General features: G+C 38.1%; 1 protein-coding gene across 1 annotated transcript; it reads right to left on the bottom strand.

Annotated features, from left to right (window-relative positions):
- On the bottom strand, nt 9,915-10,583 carry LOC107646876. The gene has a single exon (XM_016351018.1). It carries the CDS (start codon nt 10,581-10,583, stop codon nt 9,915-9,917), a length of 669 nt encoding a protein of 222 aa, XP_016206504.1.

Genomic DNA, 25,411 nt, shown 5'->3' with positions numbered 1-25,411 from the left:
TATAAAGATCTACAAAAGTTACAAAGTTTGCAAAAGAACAATCAACAGTCATTAAAAAAGATTCAGAAGGCAACCTGAAAGAAGGCCTCAAGGGTTCAGAAGCACATTGTTTTTCTATTAAGTTACATAAGAAGCAACCAACAGTCAAAGAGAACCAAATCATAAACATAGTTACAAAAAATAGAGTTCAAAAGCCCACAAGTCGGGCTATGGAGATAAAACACATCAATTATAAGGGGTGCAAAGTTTCTCCAGTTGCAGCATCAATAGCAAAAGGAGGAGGAATGATATTCATGGGGACAGCATCCACGGTCCCATCCTCACGATTCAGAATATCACAATCCGGATCAGGTTGAGAATGGTTGTAACAACCCTATTTTTCGAGTACGCGAGATCTTTTCTGAAGGCATGGATTTCTCCGGAAGATCAGTAAAGGGAACACCTCTATTATATCATCAAGCATCTCAATCCTCATTATCATTATGTCATCCTTAAGCTAGAACCTTTTCTGAGGCAAGCTCGATAACACAGTCACGAAGAACCTAGTTTTTGAACCATATCGGTTAGGAGTTTTGATTTGGTTTTTCGTAAATAGTCTCAGTTTGACGAACCTGACTCAATTCATGATAGAAGAGAGATAATAGTACAATATTAGTATTATATTAGTATTAGAAGATGATTGAATGATATTATAAAGTTACCTGGTCTGTTTTAGTTAAAAACAGAAAATCGGTTTAACCAGGTTTACGGTTTATTGGTGCAGCTTAGCACCAGAACTCTCTGATGACTTTAGCAATGCTAATGTCTCATTATACATGTTTTATTCTCATAATAAATATGTTACTAGTGTCATTTAGGCTAGTAGCTCAGAAAATAATTTTTAAAGATGTTTTCACAAGTGTTCCGATATATCTAGTTTTAGTAGTTATACACCTAGGATATTTTAATATTATTTTAACCCACCTCCAAGACAACCAATCACAACTCACCCTACACCCCCAAGACACTCCAAGGCTGGTCATTTACTCCCTTTGGACGAAAACGAGAAGAGAGAAAAGAGAGAAACTTTCATAAACACTTAATCTTCAAAGCTTGTTTCTTCTGAAATAAAACTCAAATCAAAACTCCGATTTCACCAAAATGATCCTCTCTTCTTCCTCTACATAACCGTGTAACTTATCAAGGCTGGAAATAAGGTGAGATGGCTGTTCCTTTCCCCTTTCAATTTGGTTTTCAAGGAAACATGCTTAAACATGTGTTTTCTTGATGTTTTTCCTTAGGAATCATGCTTAACTTGACTTGAGGGCCAAAAAATGAGAATTTACAGCAAGTCTAAGGTTAGAAATCACCTCCTAACGTGATGAGGGAGATTTGGTTAGTTGAGGGTTTTTGGATTTAAAGTTGTTCTTGATGTGATTTAGGAGGAAAAAGTGCTAAAGGACCACCTGAAAGTCTAATTGAATTAGGAGCAGCAAAACCAGGTAGGGTTTGACGAATTTAATCTTGATTGATTGTGTTTTAGTTGTGTGATTATGATATGGTTTGGCTGTGCCTGAAATTGATTGTTTGTGTGAGTAATTCTTGTTGAAATTTTGGTGAAAATTTGAAGAAATTTGATGATATTTAAGCTGAATGTTATTTTTTAGGGCTACTGGAAAAATGAACCCTAGAGCTTAAATTGGGGTTCAATTTGTGTTAAAATCATGTAGAAAAGATGGGGTTTTAATTTAGTGGCTGGGAATTTATTTTGAATTTTGGTAAAAATCGGTTGCTGAAAAGACTAAAAAATGGGTAAAAATAGAGAAAGAATCTGAAGAATATACGAAGAACACGAAGAACACTTTGAGTATGGTGAAGAACATTCAAGAACATTCAAGAACACCTTTTAGATCTTAGAAAGGGCAAGGATGTAAATATTTTGGTGTTTGAGGGGTTATTTTGTAATTTCTGAAAGTTAGGGTGGTTAAAGTAGAAATATTAAAAGTTACGGGTGGTAAAAATTAAATTTTAAAGTTAAAAGTAAAAGTAAAGTTAATTTTCGAAAATATATTAATAAAATAATAAATAATAATAAAATATTAAATAATAACATTTAATTAAAAATAATATTTTAATAAAAATAATAAAATAATACGAAAAAGGCAGTTTTCTGTAAAACTTTTAGAATGATAACTTTAAGTGCAGAATCTCATAATTACCTTCGTAAAATACTTAAGGAGTGGTAATAACATATTAGTGAGGCAAAGATAAAGAAAAGATAAAAAGTTAAAGAAAAGATAAAAACCAAAGAAAAAGTCTGTAAAATTTTAATGACGGAAAAACAGACAGAGACTAGTGAACGAACTAGGGCAACATAGTTAGTCCTTGAGTTGCGACTAGGGTTAGGTATTATATGAAAAGTTAAAATGTCTCAGTATAGACTTAATGAACCTATACTTGGGACATGCTAACTATTCATACCAAAATTTACATAAGCTTTAAATACATACGTTAAGCAGAGTAATCAGAGCAGAATAAAGTAACACAGAGAACATAATAACCAAAATAAAGTAAAGAGATAAAGAAAAAAAGAGTAATAGGGATGTAGAGAAAAGAGTAATGAGAGCAGAGGAAACAGATACAGAAAAAAGAGTAATCAGAGCAGAGTAAACAAATAAAGAGAAAAGAGTAGTAAAACCTACAGACGGATAATTGGTTAAACACGGGAAGTACCCACGAACTGAATGATCATTGATCTCGGGGAAACCTATGAACTGTTAACTATTTTATATGCGGGAAGAACCCACGAACTGATAATTATTGATTACAGGAATAACCCACGAACTGATAATCATTGATTATGAGAATAACCCACGAACTGTTGTATGTTGATCTCGGGTATAACCCACAAACTGAAGATTACTATATTGTTGAGTATTGATCTCGGGTATAGCCCACGAACTGAGGATCGTGTTTGTTGTTGTATGTTGATCTCGGGGAAACCCACGAACTGAGGATCATTGTTTTGTTTGTGTATTGATCTCGGGGATGCCCACGAACTGAGGATCACTATTTCCCCTTGTGCGTATATTATGGGGTCAAGCTTTGCGCCGATTGCCGGTAGTCACGAAGGAGTGATATTCTTACCACCGACACGTATGCACTAAGGACACAAAGGGAAACCATATCTGGGGCTTATTCCTAGGTAATGTCGGGCTGCAGGGTGTAAACCGACACGTGAGCTCATGGCCTGCATAGGACAGACATGCATCATACTTGGTTGTGTATTTTTTCTATTATGATTGTTGCATGAATGTATGCTTTCTTTGTTTGTATTCTATTCTCTGTGTCTGTGTTCGTGTTATTTTCTTGTATTCTTTTGTTTGTGTTCTGCTATCTGTTTTCTCTATCTTCCCTACTTATCTGTGTTTTCTATTTACTGCTTCTTTATATTCTGCTAATAGTCTGCTAAACAACATAGAATTAATGAACGTAACTAATAACCCCGGCCCTACTAAGAACTCCCCAGTTCTTACCCCTTCTCTCTCCCTTCCCCCTTCAGATGGAAGCAAGAGAGTTCCTTTCCGTAGTTCGCTGATGACCATTTTCAAAAAGGATTCCGCTCTAGGTAGTCTTCTGAGTATAGGGTAAATATCATTCTCTATTTATGTATATACTATGAGACCAGCCAATGTCTACACCCTGTTTGTACGTGAACTTTAATCTAAATCCTGTGTACGAGACTCCTATTGTGTGGCTACTTGATGAGGTACCAGAGAGACGTCCTATAGCAATGTCTGATCGTGCAGAGGAGTAGCAGATGATGATCTACCTTTTGATGACGTTTCACCTTACTTGAGTTTTGAAGACCTAGAACGTACTTTCCCTCGCTTTAGTAGTTTAGAGGGACTAGGTGAGTATAGAGTCTAGGCTAGCCTAGGTCCCAGCTTAGGGACCTCTTGAATAGGTCAGGACCTGGGATGTTGTATGTATGTATATGTATATAGTTATTATCTAGCTATATCTAGGGGTGTTCTAACTAAAAGTCTATACTCTGATAAAGGCTGGATCACTGAATGTTGTTAGCTGCTTGTGATGTATTTATGTGTGGTTGTTTATAACTGTTTTATCTATTATTACTTGTGAATTGATTATGAGTGATTCTGTCTATTAATCCAAATATTTCAAAAAAATACCTCGCAAATTAACTACGCTTTTAACAACGAATCAGGCTCATATGATAAATAATAGATAATAATTAGGAAGACAAATTGGTAGCGCTCAGTTTCCGGTATGATATAGACATATTGAAAATTGGGTCGTTACAATGGTCGACCTCAGTAGAAGGATTTGAAGAAATTGTGGCGGCAGATGCCTTGGCTGGTGGCGCCGAAGGGGGAGGCTCATCGTCCTCATCATCTGGGGTGGGCACTATTTTTCCTTCCTTCACTACATTGTCCAAAGTAAAGAGTGTTAGGTCGAGTTCAGGAGCACCTGTCACAGTATCTACAAGATGACTCTGGAGATCGGCATAATTCGTAAAAGACGATTCAAGCCTCTCCCTTAGCTCCAACACCTCAGCATAGGTGTGGGTATAACTCTCATTATAGTTCTTCACCGTTTCCCCAGCCAAGTTGGCAGCAGCCTCAGCGGCAGTAGCCCGCAACTTCTCCTTCTCCAATTCCAGCTCTAGCTTAATCACCCTAGCATCCAACTCGTCCTTCAAACCTTTAATCCTATTGAACTCTGACTTGGCATCCTCAAGAAAAGCTTTCATTGCATGAATAGGAGAACCCTGGACAGTGCGATATAAAGCCGCACCCATATGAGCCATCCGGATACTGTTACTAGTGATAAAGTTCAAGTGTTGGAGGAGGGACACATTATCCATAGAAAGTCAACGAAAAGGAGCAATTTGGTTGTCAACAAACCCCACAGCATCAAAATCAGGGCCATCCAAGTCAAAAGGATCCGCAGTTTTTTGTTTGTCCACAGTTTTCTGGTTTTTGGGAGTAGGACCAGAAGCAGCACCAGAAGTCGAATGGGGAGGATCAGTGGGAACCAAGCAAACCTGTTGAGTCGGGATGACCTTCTGCAACTCTGCAGTGTCCGAGGTCGGCTTCTTCAGAGAAGCCTGAGTCGATCCCTCTCCAGAAGTCTGGGCCGAAATGTTCTGAGCAGCCGTTGCCTTCTTAGCCCTGCGAAAATGCGTCATGGAATTCGTAGACTTAACCATCTCTACAAAAAAGGAAACCAAGAAAACAAGTTACAAACAAATAAAGATAAACATTCAAACCACAAATCACAACTATGGAAAAGAAATCGACCACTACCCAGTTCAGCTCGAAGAAGGGAGGGATCCCCTAGAAGCTTCTTTGTATCAAGATGTGGGGGCTCCCCCAGTTTTCCTCTAACACATTTACAAAAGCCTGTTCAACCTCATCTAGACTTTCCCAGGAATACCTGGATACTACCACATTTTTTTGCCAACACAAAGAGAAGGTAGGTTTGTCATTCTCATCCAAAAAGAAGGGCCGAGCTCCCTCAACAGCTCAGACCTTGAAATAATAGTTTTTAAAGTCCCTAAAGGACTCCTCAAACATAGAAAAAACCTTTTTTCCTTGAGTAGCTCGGAAAGAAACCCAGGAGGCTTTCTTCTTCGCTACCCCAGGCTTCGTCAGTACAAAAAGATAAAGAAAAAGAGTTTGTGTAGGATGGATATCTAACTCCTAACACAACAACTGGAAGATTTTAATGAAGCCCCAAGAGTTCGGGTGGAGTTAAGAAGGAGCTACATTACAAGACCACATCAACTCGGTCTCAAAAGGAGTAAAAGGAATGGTAATACTCAGTTGACTAAAGAAATAATCATAAGCATAGAAAAAAGGGCGTTCTCCTTGTGTTAAAGAGGGAAAGCTAACCCTCTCCTCAGGGTCAGGTGACACTAACTCATAGTTTTTCTCTTGATCCCTATCACTACAAATCCTATGGTGTCTCCTAAGCCGCACGCAACACTCAGAGTCAGCAACTGTAACACACATCAAAACAATGGAATCCAGCCAATCTGACATGCCATCTGGGATCTTAGAGGACATTGCAACAATGTTTTTGCGATGTGACATGGGTCAACTATTCCTACAATAAGAAAAAATAAAATGGGTTACTACCAGACAACTCAGACAAATAGGGAAACAACTCGGACAATAACATATGAAAATCAAGAAGTCAGTAAAAGGGAAACCCCAGGACTCACACCAAAAGCCCAGGGGCACCCTTTGGAGGCAATAACAAGGCAAGAACCAGGAAAAAGGAAATCGACATCCCACGCCCTAAACATCTCAAAGCAAAAATCATCACCAACAACAAAAAGCATCAAAAGTCACAAACTCTCCTACTAACAGTTCATCATCAAAAGAGTGTTAAGCTAGAAGCAAAAGCCAAAAACAATGATACAAGAACAGCAACAAAAACCCTAAACAAGATCACCAGAAGGTGCACATTCTTCGCCAAAAAGCAAGCAACAAGGAAAAATCACAAGTCATGGATCAAGACACAAAAAGAGATAATCTTTTTATAGAATAATCAAAGTTTTTCAAAGAGCAAAAGCGAGATACAAAGTCAAATCCCCACATCAAAGCATGCACAGTTGTCGAAAGCAAAAAAGAGAAAAAGATAGAAAACACTAACCTACAAGGAAGAAATTACTAATGAAGAATGGCGTAAAGTCCACACCAAACAATCGCTTCAAGGCAGGGAAAGATGGATGGCTTGAAAAAGTGAAAATACAAAACACAATAGCCAGCAAAGAGTTAGGGGCAATTCAAGGAAAGCACAGCACTAATTAAAAAATGCAACCTTTAGCAAAAAGGATCCAGCCTTTCAAAACAGATTCTTCGCAAACATAAAATACCAGAACAAGTCATCAAAATGAAAAATGGAGAAAGAAAATACCAACCTGAGGAAGAAGAAGAAACCAACAAATGTTTTAAAGATCGTCGAAGAAGACCAGAAAGAGACGATGAATAGACCCACGCCAAACGAACTTCTCCGAAGAGAGATGTGAAACAGAAGGGTGCAAAGGGAGTGAAAACGTCGCGAGTAAGAGGAGAACGAAAAGAAAGGGGAAGTGAAACTGAGAAAAGGGCTTAACGAAATTCAAAATACAACGAAAAAAGGGAAACGGCAAAAGGGGTTAATGAGCATTTAATCCTCGCACGTTCCCAAGGAAAGCGCAATGCGGACTACAATTAAAATGAGGAGGAAAACGCTTCGCATTCAGGAGAACCCAGCAGAAGTTATATAATGTTCGAGTTCGACTTCTTTAAAAAAGGATGAAAACTGTAAATACGATCCTAAAAAGTAAAGATCGAGCTCAAGCAAGGGCACTGTTCATACCCTGGTTCGAGCTATCCGACCTGGGCTGATTGAAGATAAAGCGACCGACCTCCTCAGATGGGTCGTCCTGACCTCCTCTCAAAAGAGGTCGGCCAAACTACCACGAGAGGCCCAAACAGGCCTAAATGAAAGGACACAGCCCAATCTAAAGGCAGCTAAAGCCTAGAAAGATAAGGGCGGTCCCCATTAAAGATAAAGATGACTTCACTCAAAGATAAGATAAGATAACTATCTTATCTCTAGAAAGGTCACTCCAAACTATTATAAATACACTGGAGCACCCAGGTATAACTAATACTCTAATTCTACTAAATAACCTGCTTAAAGCCCATGCTAACTTAAGCATCGGAGTCTCTTGCAGGTACCACCAACAGCTCCAGCAGGTCGGACACGACAGCTCCGGCCATCCCCGCAGATCTCGACCGAGATCGACCTACAGTTTTAGGTAACCATCGGAACAGGTAGCTTTCTTCCTCAAATGGGATGGTTTGTAACTTTAATACCCTCATGATGGTCATTGGACTAAAATCAACCACCACTCCCCTTACATTACTTCTATAGGAGTTATCTTCCTTATCATGTCTCACTGTATTTGCATAAAACTCCCTAACAAGAGTTGCACTCACCTTTATAACTAGATCAACAAGGAGTTCCCACCTCCTCTTTTCGATTTTCTCTGTGATTTCTAGACATTCCTTCTCCTTGAACTGGAAACCCAACTCGTATATTATCTCCTTGTCAGCCATCCATCCGAACTGTAGTGCATGGTGCAAGGTTCTAAATTTTTTTTCATCAAAGGGGTGTTGTTCCATGGGCTCTTTCCCCTTTCTTCTCTTGGAGTTGGATGATACCATAGGTGATGAACCGAATACAAAGATATTGAGGAATGTGGTTTAATGATAGAAGTTGACCAAGTGTGGAAAGAAGGTTTCAGGTTGTTCCTAATGAAATGAGAAGTGGAGTTAGAAGGTATGCAATGGGTTCAGTTACATGAAGTGAGGGTACTTTGTATTAAAAGGTGGTGGGTAAATGAAGGGTGTAGATTGATCTTTGTAGGCCGAGAATGGATGGTAGGGGTTTGAAGTGATATGAGAACAAGGATCACCACTTTATGAGGCGGTTGGGTTCGGTCTTCAAGGTAGGGGTTATGACACATTGATTCCTTCAATGTATGCATGGCAATACTTCCCAAGGAACTCTCTTCAAAGGCATGTGTCTAGTCTTCCATGAAGTGGCCGAACTACTCTCCTTGGCATGTCTTATCAATGCCACCCATTCATTCCTTCATTTCCCTATGTAAACAATAAAAGAACAAACGTTAAAATTTTTTTATAGTGGTGGGAAAATTTAAATATTCCTAACTACTTTTTAAATTTTCAACTTTTAACTAACTAAGAAAAACTAAGTGTTACTCATTATTTCAAATCAAATTAGCTTCTTATGTTCTATGTGTACAACATTAGCGAACACCAAACGTAGTTTGTGATCATGTGATGCAAGGAAAATTAGATCAAGGCTCCTAAGATGTGCATGATCTGAGTCTCATGTATCTTCGTAGTATGCCTTGCACACCAAATTTGTTGTTCACTATGTGTTACGGGCAAGAATTTAATTAAATGCTTGTCAGGATTTGAACTCATAAAAACTAGTTTATTAACTACTATCAAAAACATAAACTAAAAGGATATAAAGCATGGGTTGCCTCCCATGAAGCACTTCTTTAACGTCATTAGCTTGATGGTTGATCTTTGTCAGGGAGGATTATAATGTCTCAGGTCTTCTCTTCTCACAGTGAATCTATCTCCACTTGCTTCTTTAAGAATATCTATATGTTCCAAGGAGAGGATTCTATTGATTGTGTAAACTTGGGGCAGCTGAGATGGTATTATGGGAAGATGAGGTAGGATTAGTGGTTGGTGAATAGATATCACTTTGTCCCCAAGAGAAAAGTCCTCTGTAGGGATCTTTTTATTTTTTCATCTCCTTGGTACCTTCTTCCCAATCCTTTTCTCTTCTTCAAGTTGTACTTTGATGATTCCTGTGTCAGGAGGATCCTTGTGGATTGTGTCTCTTGGATCTTGTGGTTTTAGCTCCTCCTTGGGCTTCCTTGGTTGTTGTATCATTTGAACTTCTTGTTTTTCTACCAAGAAGGTCTTCAGATGCTTTGCTTGTGATTCACTACTTGTTTCCTCTAAGAACACTTCATTATGATCATCCTTCAGATCTCTGTTTTTTTGTCCAGCTTCATGTGAGGGCTTGAAGATATGAAAGGTGAGTTGTTCATCATGTATTCTCAATACCAACTCCCCCTGCTCAACATCTTTGAGTGCTTTGGCTGTGGCTAAAAATGGTCTCCCCAGAATGATTGGATGAAGATAACTTTCTTCCATCTCAAGAATAACAAAGTCTGTAGGGAGGAAGTACTTTCCAACCTTCACCAGTACATTTTCAACCACTCCTATTGCTTGTTTCTAGCTCTTGTCAGCCAATTGGATGACTACATCTGTGATGACTACATCTGTGGGTTTCAATTCATTGATTTACAGCTTCTTCATGAGATACAGAGGCATTAGATTGATGCTTGCTCCCAAATCACAAAACTCTCTGTCAATCATTGTATCCCCTATAGCACAAGGGATGTGAAAGCTCTTTGGATCCTTCTTCTTTGTAGGCAGGTCTTTCTGGATGAGAGCACTGCATTCCCTATTCATCACTACTGTTTGTCCATCTTTCAATGGATTTTTCTTGGTTAGCAACTCCTTCATGCACTTGATATATGAAGCCATCTGTTGGAGAGCTTCAATGAAGGGAATGTTGATATGAAGAGATGCAAACATATCTAAGAACCTCGAGTATGACTTCTCTTTCTCACCACCCTGAGGGAATGGTACTTTTGGTACATAAGGGCTCAAGATTTCCTTCTCTATTGGTTCCTTCATTTGTGCAGAGTCAATTCCTTGTTCTTTCTCTTCCAGTTTCTCCTTTGGAATTCCCTGAGTGTGCTCTGATGGCTTGCTAACTTTTTCCTCCAAAATCTCTTCATCTCTTAGAGTGATTGCTTTGCATTCTTCCCATCTCACATTCTTGGTCTCTCCTCTTGGATTCTTCTCAGTGTCACTTGGGAAACTGTCAGTGGATTTGGGGATTTGTTGAGAAAGGTACCCTACTTGAGATTCAAGCCTCTTGATGGTATCTCCCTGGTTCTTCATATTGGACCTTACTTCATCCTTGAATGTCTTACTGTCTTGAGATTCCTTGCAAATCTTTTCAAGCAGGGCTTCAATCCGGGAGATTCTATCCACAGATGGTGATGTTAAGTTAGAATTTGGGGGTTGAGGTTGGCTATTTGGTGCTTGATATTGAGATTGGAAAGAGTTGTTGTATGGGGGATGATATGATCTTTGATTGGGGTGTTGGAAGGTGGGATTGTTATATTGGTTAGGGTTTTGTGTTCTATGATCTTGGTTCTGGTTTTGCTGGTTCCCCCTGACGTTAGGATTTTTGCCAGTAAAGACTGTCATAAAAACAGTCGCGTTGTAGATATAGTCTCTAAACCGACAGAAATCCCTTCGTACAAACGTTTGGTTGTCACAAGTAACAAACCCCTTTAAAATTGATAACCAAGTATTTAGACCTCGGGTCGTCTTCTCAAGGAATTGCAGGGAGGTATGTTCTTATTATTGGTTATGGGTTTTGTAAATTGGGGGTTTTAGAAATTAGGGTTCTTGAAAAGTAAGGGAGCAGTATGTTGCATAAGAAGAATAAAATAAATAAATAACTGTAAAATAAACTCTTGGCAAGGTATAAGAGCTGAAATTCCTATCCCAGTTGTCCTTATCAATTGTGATGAGAATTGGATTTTTCTCCCACTTTGTTAACCTCTAACTATGAAGGTAAGTTAAGTGGAGAAATTAATTCTGATTCCTCAGGTGCTAGTCTTTCCTTGAGAAAGGCTAGAGTTATTGGAATTATGAATTAATGAAATGAAGAAATCCAATTTTCAATCAACAATGAGTTTGATAACTCAAGTGTCTCCGATGATTCAACCAAAGCCAAAAGGGAGAAAAATATCTAAATTAAATTGAAAGCAAAGTAAGATTAAACCTTAAACACCTCAAATAAAGATTTATGAATCAAATGGGCAACATAAGTAATTAACAAGTAAAAGTATTAGAGTATCTAAAAGTAGAAGAGAAATTATAACTGAAGAACATTGAACCTGGGATTTAGAGGCACTCCTAAAACTAAGAGAAATCCTAAATCCTAATCCTAAGAGAGAGCAGAGAACCTCTCTCTCTAAAAACTACATCTACTCCTAAAATTGTGAATGTGAGAGCCTCCTTATGAATGGATGAAGTCCCCCTCTTTATAGCCTCTAATCTGTGTTTTCTGGGCCGCAAACTGGGTCAGAAACAGTCCAGAATTCGCTGGGTTTGGATTTTTGCCACGCTGGTTTTTCGTCACTGCAACGCGGCCGCATGGATCACGCGGTCGCGTCATCTGGCGTTAGGGAAACTATAAGAAATTATATATCAAATCGAAGCCCCGGACGTTAGCTTTCCAACGCAACTGGAACCGCGTCATTTGGACCTCTGTAGCTAAAGTTATAGGTGTTTGAGTGCATAGAGGTCAGGCTGGACAGCTTAGCAATTTCTCCAACTTATTACATTCCTTCCACTTTTGCATGCTTTCCTCCCATCCTCCAAGCCATTCCTGCCTTATAATATCTGAAAACACTTAACACACATATCAAGGCATCTAATGGTAATAAGAGAGGTTTAATAATAAGCAAATATAAGATCAAAGAAGTATGTTTTCAATCAAAACACATAATTAGGAAGGAAATATAAAACCATGCAAATAGTATGAATAAGTGGGTAAAGAGTAGATAAAAGCCACTCAATTGAGCATAAGATAAACCATGAAATAGTGGTTTATCAACCTCCCCACACTTAAACATTAGCATGTCCTCATGCTAAGCTCAAGAGAAACTATAAAGGAATGAAGAGGAATCGTATGAAATGCAACCTATGAATGCAACTACATGCTAAATACTTTTACTTACTTGGTTAAGAGTAAATAAGTTCTCCAAGACAAATACAAACCAATTTCTACTAATTCAAATCATACAATAAAAAGCAAGTGAACTTGTAAGAAAACAGCTCATGAAAGCAGGGAACATAGAATATTAAATAATATAACCATGTAAATAAGCTCAAAGTCTCACAGGTTGTGTGTTCTTTAGCTCAAAAGCAGTGTTCCAAATACAACTTCTAAACAAGTTTAACACATAAAAATTTTTAAAATTTTTTTTATTTAAATTAGTGAAATTTTTTTCAAAAATAGGATCTTAAAAAGAGATTTATTATTTTAACCAAGTAGTAACTAAATGCAAAAAATCAAATAAATATGCAATCAAATATGTAGATGCAACAATGAGCAAATAAAGAAAATAAGATTATTGGTGTTGAAAAGAAAGTACTAACCCACGGAGATCGGTATCGACCTCCCCACACTTAAAGGTTGCACCGTCCTCGGTGCATGCTAAGATGTACAAGTGGACGGGCTGTTCCAACTGATGCTTGTAGATGGAGGCGCCTTAGTTGGAGATCTCTTAGTTCCTTTCCTTGCTGGTGTCTTGTCAGTGGCCTTCTCTTTTCCTTTCTTGGTACCCATGCCTAAGGAAGAAGAAAAAAGAAGAGTGTGAAATATAGAAAACTAAGACCGGAATGGAGGAAATTCCAAGTGATAAGGAATGCCAAAGGAAAGATGATAGTCCATCTACATGGTAGCTACAACATGTAGGGAAGACAACAATAAAGATTAAAAAGGGCAATTCAAAATAATTAGATGCAAGAGGGTAAAAACATGCAAATAATAGGCATGAGAAGCATAGCTCAAGCATCAAGTAATAAATGTGCCAAATTAAAGAGCATGTGTAATGATGACAATTGTGAATGATAATCCCAAATACATTGGGTGTGCAAGTTAAAATAGGGATGAAAATAGTGTAATCCAAATGTATATGAGAGCCATAAGTAAATGTCAATTGTCAAATCTCTTCTCCGAGTAGCCACGTGCTTAAATAAAATAAGGCACTTATCCAAATAAAACTCCAACACCAATGAGAATAATGCAATGAATGAAATATGCAAATAAATGAAGTAAAATAAAATGAGAGGGAAAAGGGATGAGAAGAAGAAAAAGAAAGTGAGAAAGGAGAGAGAAGGAAGAAATTAGGATTAGAAAAGAGAAGATAAGAAAATCGGCACCAATCTGGATAGGTTGTGCGACGCTGGCGACGCGGTCGCGTGGGTGACGCGGTCGCGTGGTGCGCGATAAGGTTGGGTGGCGCGGACGCGTGGGGCACGCGATCACGTGACTTGATTTGTGCTAGTGGCGCGAGTGCAGCCTCGCGGTCGCACAACTTTCTGTTCAACTCTCAGTATTGCCAAAATCCAGGGTGACGCGATCGCGTGATTGACGCGATCGCGCGGGTGGCCTTATTTCCAATATGACGCGGACGCGTGGGGCACGCGTTCACGTGGGAGGGCTTGGGCTGCCAGCACGAGTCCAGCCAAACTCGAGCACAACTTTCGGCCATGCACCCTTTTTACGCCGATTTCAGGTCATGCGGCCGCGTGGGGCACGCCGTCGCGTCAGCGACGCGGTCGCGTTGGATGATTTGTGCCATTGGCACGCCTCCAGCGCTGCTCCTGCGTAACTCTCTATTCATATTAATATTGTCTCCCATCTCCTTGTGACGCGGACGCGTTGCTGATGCGATCGCGTCGCGTGCTCGCTTTTTTTTTTTTTTGATAATTTGAAAAAAAGATGCAGAATGCAGTGTTAATATGAATGTAATGCAAAACTCCAGGTTCAATATAACAAAATAAAATAAAATTCAAAAACAAATAAAATTAAATAATAAAAAAAATGAAAAAGGACGATCATACCATGGTGGGTTGTCTCCCACCTAGCACTTTTAGTTAAAGTCCTTAAGTTGGACATTTGATGAGCTTCCTGTTATGGTGGCTTATGCTTGAACTCATCCAGGAATCTCCACCAGTGTTTGTGATTCCAGTAACCTCTGAGGTTCCAAACTAGGCATGTAAAACCCTTGAGCAGCTTCAAAAAGATTCTTAGGCTCCCGGGGTGCTGGATGTCAGAACAGATTCCAGGATCCCAAATCTTACTTTTACACCCGTTTTTGTCTCGATCTGCATTTTTCCAGCCGGGTGAAAGGTGATCTAAATTCTCACTGCAATGACCAAACAGCTTCCTAGACCCATTCAGTTGAGCTTTATTCCAACCTTTGCGTTTGAACTTAAAGCTTCCAACCATGATGAACCTTGCAGGACAATTCTTACCACCGGCCATCTTCCTCTTACTCTTAATACCACAAAGAGCTCTAAGTTGACCATCCGTCTCCAGTAGCCCATATTCAAGTGGGATTAGAAAGCTATGTGATATGAATTTTACCCACTTGAATGTTGTGAAGGATGATGGCAACTTAGGGGGAGGTGTTTTTAATGAAATTGCAAGCTCTACTCCCTTGTGCTCTTCTTTGATAATTACCACCTCTTTGCAAACTTCAATTTCAACCTCTTCCTCTTGGTAGCTCTCTTTTAATTCAATCTCCTCTTCATTGCTTTCCAAGGGCATGGGAGGTTGTGCTTCTTCTTCTTGAATATCCATCTCTTGATCAACCTCTTCCAAGTCTTCAACTGTGATATGCCTTGGAGGTTGTACACCCTCCTTAGCATCAATTTCAAATGTCTTGGAAGGGGGTTCTATGACTGGACTTTCCCATGGAGGTTCTGCATCTCCTAAGTCTTCAACCACTTCTTCCTTTTCTTGAACAATGACAGCATCTTCTACTTGTTCTAGTACGAATTCATTCTCTGTCTTGTCCACTGGGGTTTCTTGTATCTCCTTTATGCTACGCTCTTCACTAGACTGTCCACATAGGGCTGTGGCTGATCCTTGTGTATTTAAGCGTCTAGAAGCCCATTGAATTAATACTTGCCCCAGTTGTTGAACAGTTGCCTGACATCGATCCACTGTTTCCTTGAGACGATCCTTTGCCTCTTGATGCACTCGGCTTTCATAAATAGGATCATAGTGCTCTTGGATTGATGGATATGGAGATGGTGAATATTGAAGTGGTGGTTCTTGTGAGTAATTGGGTTGGAATTGGGGTGGTTCTATATATGGTTCATATGGCTCATAAGGTGGTTGGTATGGTGGTTGAGGGTTAGGGTCATATGGAGGTGAATGGCGGAAAGGGGCTTGTGAGTATGGTGGTCTAAAGTTGTGTTGAGGAAAGGGTTCATAGGCATATGGTGGTGGTTGTTGATAGTCCATTGGAGGTGGTTGTTGCCATGAGGGTTGATCAAATCCTTGTGCCTCCTCCCATCTTTGATTGTTCCAACCTTGATGTCTGTTCTCATTGTAATTTCTTCTTCCTGCAATATTATTGTAACCAGACTCATAGCCAAAGGGGTGAGAGTTCATAGTAGCAAATAAAAAAATTAAAGACAAAAATAAAAATAAATTTAAATTAAAAGGTTATTTAAATTTTGAATTTGAAAATTAAATTTTGAAATTTGAATATTTGAAATTTTAATTTTGAAAATTGAATTTTGAAATAAGATAAGATAAGATAAAATTTTAAAAAAATAAAAATCTGAAATTTTTTTTCGAAAAAAAATTAATTAAAAATATTTTTGAATTTAATGAGGAAAGAGAAAAATAATAAAGTGACACCAAATTTCAAATTTTTAGATCAAAACGAAGAAAACAACTAAGAACAGCTTGAAGGTCAAGATGAACGCGAAGAACAACTCGAAGATCAAGATGAACACTAAGAACAAATTTTTGAAAAATTTTGTCATAACTAAATAAAAGCCAATAACCTCTTAATTTATGAAAAAGCAAAAATAAAAACAAAAATAAAAATAAATAAACAAGCAAAAATAAAAAAAATATTTACAATAACCAATAATAAGGCACACGTTTGCAATTCCCCGGCAATGGCGCCATTTTGACGTTAGGATTTTTACCTGTAAAGAATGTCATAAAAACAGTCGTGTTGTAGATATAGTCTCTAAACCGACAGAAATCCCTTCGTACAAATGTTTGGTTGTCACAAGTAACAAACCCCTTTAAAATTGATAACTGAGTATTTAGACCTCGGGTCGTCTTCTCAAGGAATTGCAGGGAGGTATGTTCTTATTATTGGTTATGGGTTTTGTAAATTGGGGGTTTTAGAAATTAGGGTTCTTGAAAAGTAAGGGAGCAGTATGTTGCATAAGAAGAATAAAATAAATAAATAAGTATAAAATAAACTCTTGGCAAGGTATAAGAACTGAAATTCCTATCCCAGTTATCCTTATCAATTGTGATGAGAATTGGATTTTTCTCCCACTTTGTTAACCTCTAACTATGAAGGTAAGTTAAGTGGAGGAATTAATTCTGATTCCTCAAGTGCTAGTCTTTCCTTGAGAAAGGCTAGAGTTATTGGAATTATGAATTAATGAAATGAAGAAATCCAATTTTCAATCAACAATGAGTTTGATAACTCAAGTGTCTCCGATGATTCAACCAAAGCCAAAAGGGAGAAAAATATCTAAATTAAATTGAAAGCAAAGTAAGATTAAATCTTAAAAACCTCAAATAAAGATTTATGAATCAAATGGGCAACATAAGTAATTAACAAGTAAAAGTATTAGAGTATCTAAAAGTAGAAGAGAAATTATAACTGAAGAACATTGAACCTGGGATTTAGAGGCACTCCTAAAACTAAGAGAAATCCTAAATCCTAATCCTAAGAGAGAGCAGAGAACCTCTCTCTCTAAAAACTACATCTACTCTTAAAATTGTGAATGTGAGAGCCTCCTTATGAATGGATGCAGTCCCCCACTTTATAGCTTCTAATCTGTGTTTTCTGGGCCGCAAACTAGGTCAGAAACAGTCCAGAATTCGCTGGGTTCGGATTTTTGCCACGCTGGTTTTTCGTCACTGCGACGCGGCCGCATGGATCACGCAGTCGCGTCGCCTAGCGTTAGGGAAACTATAACATATTATATATCAAATCGAAGCCCCGAACGTTAGCTTTTCGACGCAACTGAAACCGCGTCATTTGGACCTCTATAGCTAAAGTTATAGCCATTTGAGTGCAGAGAGGTCAGGCTGGACAGCTTAGCAATTTCTCCAACTTATTGCATTCCTTCCACTTTTGCATGCCTTCCTCCGATCCTCCAAGCCATTTCTGCCTTATAATATCTGAAAACACTTAATACACATATCAAGGAATCTAATGGTAATAAGAGAGGTTTAATAATAAGCAAATATAAGATCAAAGAAGCATGTTTTCAATCAAAACACATAATTAGGAAGGAAATATAAAACCATGCAAATAGTATGAATAAGTGGGTAAAGAGTAGATAAAAACCACTCAATTGAGCATAAGATAAACCATGAAATAGTGGTTTATCACCCCTACCCAAAGTTTGGGTGGTTCTTCCAACCAGGATTATAGGTTTTGGAATATGGATCATAGGCCTATCTTGACGAGTTTCCAACATAATTGGCTTGCTCCCAATCACCTCCTTCATCTGCATTCAATTCTTCTTGAACTGGTGGTTGAATATTGACTGCTGCAACTTGGTTTTTCTCTATCTGCTTGGTGAGATCAGCCAATTGTTTGTTTATCAGCTTATTCTGGGCCAGCGATGCATCCATGTGTTTTAACTCCATCACTTCTCTATTTGAGTTTCTATCAGAGGGATAGGAGTATTCATTGTTGGCCATTGTTTCTATGATGTCTATAGCCTCATCAATTGTCTTCTTCTTGTTGAGAGAACCTCCTGAAGAGTGATCTAAGGCCTTCTTTGATTCTTATGACAATCCTTCATAGAAAATGTGCAGCTGTACCCATTCATTGAACATGTCTGGAGGGCATCTTCTTGTTAGTTCCTTGTATCTCTCCCATGCTTCATAGAGAGTTTCACCATCTTGTTGTCTAAATGTTTGTACCTCAGCTCTCAACCTGTTAACTCTTTATGGAGGGTAGAATCTTGTCAAGAACTTATTCACCACATCTTCCCAAGTTGTCAAACTCTCCTTTGAAAATGATTCTAGCCACTTTGCTGCTTTGTCTCTGAGAGAAAAGGGAAATAAAAGTAGTTTATAGGTGTCTAGATGAACATCATTAGCCTTCACAGTATCACATATTCTAAGAATGTGGTTAGATGTTGGTTGGGATCTTCCTGGGTGATTCCTTCAAATGAACAAATATTTTGAATAAGGGTGATGAGTTGAGGCTTTAACTCAAAGTTGTTGGCATGAATGGTTAGTTTTAGGATGCTACTTCCAGAGTTCCCTGGGTTTGGGTTGATGTAAGAGCCTAGAACTCTTCTCTCATGCCCATCATGATTGGCTACACCCTCTCTAACATGATTATATGCCTCTTCCTCATGATGGTTCTCCATATCATCCTACATATTCATATCTAAGTCCTCCTCTTCTTCTTCTGCACTAATAACCCTCTTTCCTCTTGCTTCCCTCCTTAGTCTAAGGAAGGTGCTCTCAAGTTCAGATTTAAAAGAGGTTGAAGCTCCTCTTCTTCTACCTGTCATACAATCAGCAAAACACACAAGCAATAGAAAAGTGAAGGAATCACTCTTGTTAAGATTGTGGTTAGTGTGAGTGGTGTAATTTATCAAACAGTTAGTGGATTAGTTATACAGAAATGTAAATAAGCAATAAAAAAGAAGTAAAAGTGCTGAGACTGAAAGTAAAATGACAAAAATAAAACAATTCAACAGAAAATTGCTCAATCTAGTTATCCTCTAATTTAATCATTATCAATGCAAAATCAATCCCCGACAACGGCGCCATAAACTTGATGCACAAAAACTTGTATCGCTACAAATTTCCCTCCGTAAGTATTCCGAATTGTTGTCAAGTAAAAACTCACAAAAGAGTGAGGTAGAATCCCACAGGGATTGATTGGTTGAGCAACTTTAATTAGAGGAGTGTTCTAGTTGAACTAAGCAGGAATTGGGTTGAGAATTGCAGAAAATTAAATGGTGGGAAAAGTAAATAACAAGAAATGTAAATAGCTGAAAGTAAATGGCAGAATGTAAAGTGTAGAAAGTAAATTGCAGAAACTTAAATGGGAATGGGGATGATGATCATAAATGTAAATAGCAGAATTAAAGAGAATGGGAAAGAAAAGAAGTGGGGGACCTCATTGGGCTTAGGAGATGTTGCATTCTCTAGATCAAGTTCATTCTCATCTCTTCCTCAATCAATGCATTCATTGATCTTTTGGCAATCTGATGCACGGAAAACTTGTCTCACAACAAATCTCCCTTCGGCAAGTGTACCGAATTTGTCGTCAAGTAAAAACTCACAATAGAGTGAGGTCGAATCCCACAGGGATTGATTGATCAAGCAACTTTAATTAGAAGAATGTTCTAGTTGAGCGAATCCAGAATTTTGGTTGAGAGTTGTAGAAAATAAAATGGCGGGAATGTAAATAACAGAAAAGTAAATGCTAGGATTAGAGGATTGGAAGTAAATGACTGAAAATAAATTGCAGAATTGTAAATGGGAATGGGGGATTTGCTCATAAAAGTAAATGGCAAAAATTAAAGAGAATGGGTAAGATCAGAGATGGGGAGTTCATTGGGCTTAGGAGATGTTGCAATTCTCCGGATCAAGTTCATTTTCATCTATTCCTCAATCAATGCACTCATTGATCTCCTTGGCAATCATAAGTGATTGAATTACAATTTATTGCAATTCAATCTCTCAAATCTTGATCAATAGCCAATTCTTTGGTCAATTGCTCATGAGAAGAGATGAAGTATGGTCACTGATTATACCACATGCATTTCCCAAATCAAGTATTGAGAGGGTTATAGTCACGTACCCATCCAAACCCAATTTGGTCCAGCATGAGAAAGCATTTCTAGCTTGATCTCTTCATTCCTCTTTCAAGGTTCAAAAGAGATCCAAGTTTGAATAGCTTCTCTTCCAAGATAACTACTCAATTGGATGGAGATCGAAAGCTTTCAAGTAAAATCAAGAGAAAAGATAGAAGAAGAATAATGAAAATTAGTATTGATCCATCAAATTACAACAGAGCTCCCTAACCCAATGAAAGGGGTTTAGTTGTTCATAGCTCTACAAAAATAGAAAAGAAAGAAAGTGCAGAAAAGTAAAGATGAAGATAAAAACTGAAAATAAAACTTCAAATTCATAAATGAAAATTACAACTAAAAGAAAGAGAAGGAAAAGTGTGTGAGGGGAGGGAGTCCGAAGACCCCTCTTCAATCCCCTTTTCCAGAATTCTCCCTCTGTATCAGAATGCTTTCAATGTAAAGACTAAGGCCTTTATATAGGCTCTCCTAAATTACAAAATGAAATTAAAAGCAAATTACAATTAAATGAAAATTCCTATTCTAGATGCTTCTTGTGGCTTTGATTGGTTGACAATTGTGGGCCTGCTTGCTTGAGCTTGGAAGTGGACTTGAGAGAGAAGTGAGTTAAGTTGAGGTCCAGGTGCTAAAGTTAGTGCTAAAGTTAGCCACACTAACGCTACAAGTGTGGCGTTAGTGCTAAAGTTATTGTGGCTAACGTTGCACTTGCTGCCCAGTTGGTGTTTTTAGGGCTTAAAAGAGGCCTCTTGTTTGTGCTCAAATTTCATGCCCACTATAGAGTATTATATATCGTTGGAAAGCTCTGAATGTCAGCTTTCTAACGCAACTGGAATTACCTCAATTGGACCTTTGTAGCTCAAGTTATGCTCCTTTGAAGTGGACATGGTCGCTGGCATATATGCCAACGTTACTGGAAATGTTGATTACCAATAACGCGAGCGATTTTCCTGTTTCTGAAGCTCAAAATTAGTGTCCACCCCATACTATTATATATTGTTGGAAAGCCCTGGATGTCTAATTTCCATTTCCTTTGGAAGCGCATCATTTGGAGCTCTACAACTCGAGTTATACTTCTTGGAAGGTGAAGAGGTCAGTTGGCCAAAATACAGGCTGATACCATGTTCATCATTGCACTTTCAGGGCAGGTTTTCTCCCTCAAATTTAGTGTCAACCATGTAGTGCCATATATGCTTGGAAAGCTCTGGAATCCTACTTTCCAATGCTACTGGAATCACCTCATTTGGAGCTTTGTGGCTCAAGTTATGCGTGTTTGAAGAAGGCATGGTCAGGCTACCAGGTGGGACTTTTGCCCACGTTAACTACCACGTTAACTAAGTTAACGTGGGAGTTAACGTGGCTCTTTGTGGCTTGTGTTGGCAACGTTAGTGACAATATTTGGTGTCACTAACGTTGTCGACAACTTCTCTTCCTCACGTTAACTTCCACGTTAACTAGGTTAACGTGGGAGTTAACGTGGCTTATTGGGGGCTTGTGTGCTTCCAACGTTAGTGACAATGTTGGGTGTCACTAACGTTGTCGACCATCTTGTTTCTTCACGTTAGCTTCCACGTTAACTAGGTTAACGTGGAAGTTAACGTGGCTTAATGTGACTTGGCCAACGTTAGTGATAATGTTAAACAGTAAAGAAAATGTCAGTGAAACTGGCCAAAATGCCCTGGCATCACAATCTTAGGTGATTGGATCCCAATTCCTTGGCAATCCAATCTCTCTAAGCTTGAACAATTGCCCAATTCCTTGATCTAATTGCTCATGGGAAGAGATGAAGTATGATCACTGATTATACCACATGCTTTTCTAGGTCAAAATATTGGTAAGATTACATGGCACGATATCTATCCAAACCCCAACCCAGTCCAACATGAGAAAGCATTTCTAGCATGATTTCCTCATTCCTCTTCCAAGGTTCAGAGGAAATCCAAGTATGAACAATTTCTCTTCCGAGACAATTGTTCAATTGGATGAAGATCGAAAGCTTTCTAGCAAATCAAGAGAAAAGAAAGAGGAAGAAGAATGAAAACTATTGTTGATCCATTGAATTACAACAGATCTCCCTAACCTAATGAAGAGGGGTTTAGATGTTCATAGCTCTGGGAATGGAAAAGAGAAATGAAAAGTGCATTGAAAGTAAACTGAATTACAGAGAAAGTAAAATACAGAGTGTTTATAATCTGGATCCCCAGGTCCAAAACTCCCTTTCTAGTTCAAAACTACCCCTATATATACTACTTCTCTAATTTTCAGTTTAGTTTGCAAGTCTCTGGATATGGGCCTCTGAGCTCAGTTGAAGTAGTTACAAACTTAGTAGGCTTAGCTCAGCTTGCTGGAAGAAGTTGAGTCAGGTATCATTCACATTAGTCGAGAGGTTAGTGTGGTTAACGTTAAGTATAAATTCTAGTTCGAAGACATTAGTGACACTAACTTTGTCACTAACGTCCTAACCCTCTTGAGCTACGTTAACCCCACCATTAGTGGCACTAACATGACCACTAACGTAGTCTTTCCTAACCATTGATAACGTTAATGGTGTTAACTTCACCATTAGCGTTACAATCATTTCTTCTTCCACGTTAATGGCCCACGTTAGTGTTCTTAACATGGTCAATAACATGGGTATACCTTGGCTCGAAGACGTTAGTGGTGTTAACTTCACCACTAAAGTTGTAAACTTCTTCCCCTTCTACGTTAGTTCTAACGTTAGTGGCACTAACGTGGGCTTCTTTGGCCATTTCCAACGTTAGTGGTGAAGTTAACACCACTAACGTTGCATCTATTCCTTCATCCCATGTTAATGCCTACGTTAGTGGCACTAATGTGGCCACTAACGTGGGTATCCTTGGCCAATTCCAATGTTAATGGTGAAGTTAACACTACTAACGTTGTGAACCTTTTTTTGCTCCATGTTAATGCTCACGTTAGTGGCACTAATATGGCCACTAACGTTGCAAGCTTAGATTTCTTCTACGTTAATAGCCACATTAGTGGCAGTAACGTGGCCACTAACGTGGCTCTTCTCTTCTTCTTTTGGTCTGAAATCAAACAAACAAAGTGCATCAAAGTCTTGCTCTAGAGCATGAGATCATGCATCATTCATTCTATCATTCAATTCTAGCATTATTCTCATGCAAATGTTTAAAATTCACAATGTTTGCTTGAATCAAGGTATGAATGCATATTCAACCAATTACTTACTTATTGCCTAAGAAAATGCATGAAAGTATCCAAAAATACACAAAAAATGGCTATTAAAACTAGCCAAGATGCCCTGGCATCAACAACCACCACACTCAATTAGATTCGGCTAGGTTCAAGTTAGGCACCACAACCCACCAAGTCAGGTGCCAGGTCAAGCAATACACACCCACTCCTTGTTGCCTCCTCCAGGTTAGGCGCCAAGTCTTCCAAGTTAGGCGCCAGCTATAGGAATCAAAGTGGTCCCCACTCATCCATCAAGATCTGCACGAGATATTAATTGATATTGATTTAACTTTTATTTTATTTATAAATAGGAAAAGATATTAGTTTGTTTTAGAAAATATATTTTACATTAATTAGGATTCGATATAAAAGGGAAAATAATCAGCCCTTCGGGCTCTTCTCTTTTCTTACCTCATTCTACACTCTACAGTTTTACAGAACCCTAGTTTTCTCTCTGAGCCATGAGAAAATAAACCTCCACTATTACGGTTAGGAGCTTTTTTTATTCTATGGTTTAATACTATTATTTTCTATTCTAATTCATGTATTGATTTCAATTTCAAGAATTGTTTTCGTCCTTTATCTTATGAATCTGGATGGAACGAAAGTATGACCCTTGTTCTAATTGAGTTCTTGTAAAACTTAGAAAATCTCTTTGCTTGAACAACAGCTTGAAAACAACTTCTCCTAAATTTCTAATTATCTGGACTTAACAGGATAAGTGACATATAATCCTCTTATATTTGGATAATTAGGATTTCTGTGGCATATAAACTAGAGTTGAACTTAACCCTCTAATTGGAATCAAGTGACCAAGGAATTGGCGGTTAATGAAGGTTATATGAGACTAAAAAGATCTAAGGAATTAGGGTTTAGTCACTTATAGTTTGCCATGAATTGAATCTTGCATGATTAAAATAGTTGGTAAGAAAAGTTAATCCGAAAAATAAATATCTCTGAAACCTTAACTGTTTTACTCATATATTTTACAACCTATTTACTGCTTTCTTTCTGATATTCTGAATTTACTGTTAATGCTTTTGAACTCTCAAACGCCATTTTTTGTTTGTCTAACTAAGTGAATCACTCAATCATTGTTTCTTAGTCCATCAATCCTTGTGGGATCGACCCTCATTCACTTGACGTACTACTTGGTACGACCTGGTGCACTTGCTAGTGAATTTGTGGGTTATAAATTTCGCACCAAGTTTTTGGCGTTGTTGCCAGGGATTGCATGAGATTGACAAATATTAGTTGTTTGATTACTTAGATTAGGCTTTTTAGTTTAAATTTTATTTAATTGTTGCTCCTTAATTTTCGAAAATTCTACTTAGTATTTTTCCTTAATTTCTGAAATTAAGTTTGGTATTACCTAATTAATTTTATTTTAACTTTCCTGTTTAATTTTTCTTTATAAATTTCGAATTTCTTAGCTTACTTTTAATTGCAATTTTCAAAAATCTTTTGCTTTAATTGTCTAGTATTTTATTTTATTTCTTTACACAAGTTACCTCACTGAGAATTCTCTACACTCTAGCGTAGGGAATCCCACCTTTCTTGTTTTCTGTTTGTTTATGAGCAGGAACAGAGACAAGGAACCTCTTACAGATTTTGATCTTGAACTTAAAAGGACTTTGCGGCGATGCTTGCAATTAGCTAGACTTTACAAGGCTAGTGAAAATCTAAGTGAGACTTTTGAAAAGGAAGTTGCAGAGTGATGAGCGGATAATTTATACGCTTTTTGGCATTGTTTTTACATAGTTTTCAGTATAATTTAGTTAGTTTTTAATATATTTTCATTAGTTTTTAAATAAAAATCACATTTCTGGACTTTACTATGAGTTTGTGTATTTTTCTGTGATTTTAGG

The sequence above is a fragment of the Arachis ipaensis genome, chromosome B06, assembly GCF_000816755.2.
Source record: "Arachis ipaensis cultivar K30076 chromosome B06, Araip1.1, whole genome shotgun sequence".
Lineage (NCBI taxonomy): Eukaryota > Viridiplantae > Streptophyta > Magnoliopsida > Fabales > Fabaceae > Arachis > Arachis ipaensis.
This window is presented reverse-complemented; position numbering and strand designations above follow the sequence as displayed.

Coding starts and splice junctions, on each gene's coding strand:
- LOC107646876 (XM_016351018.1), bottom strand. CDS start 10,583: ATGAAGAACCAGGGAGATACCATCAAGAGGCTTGAATCTCAAGTAGGG.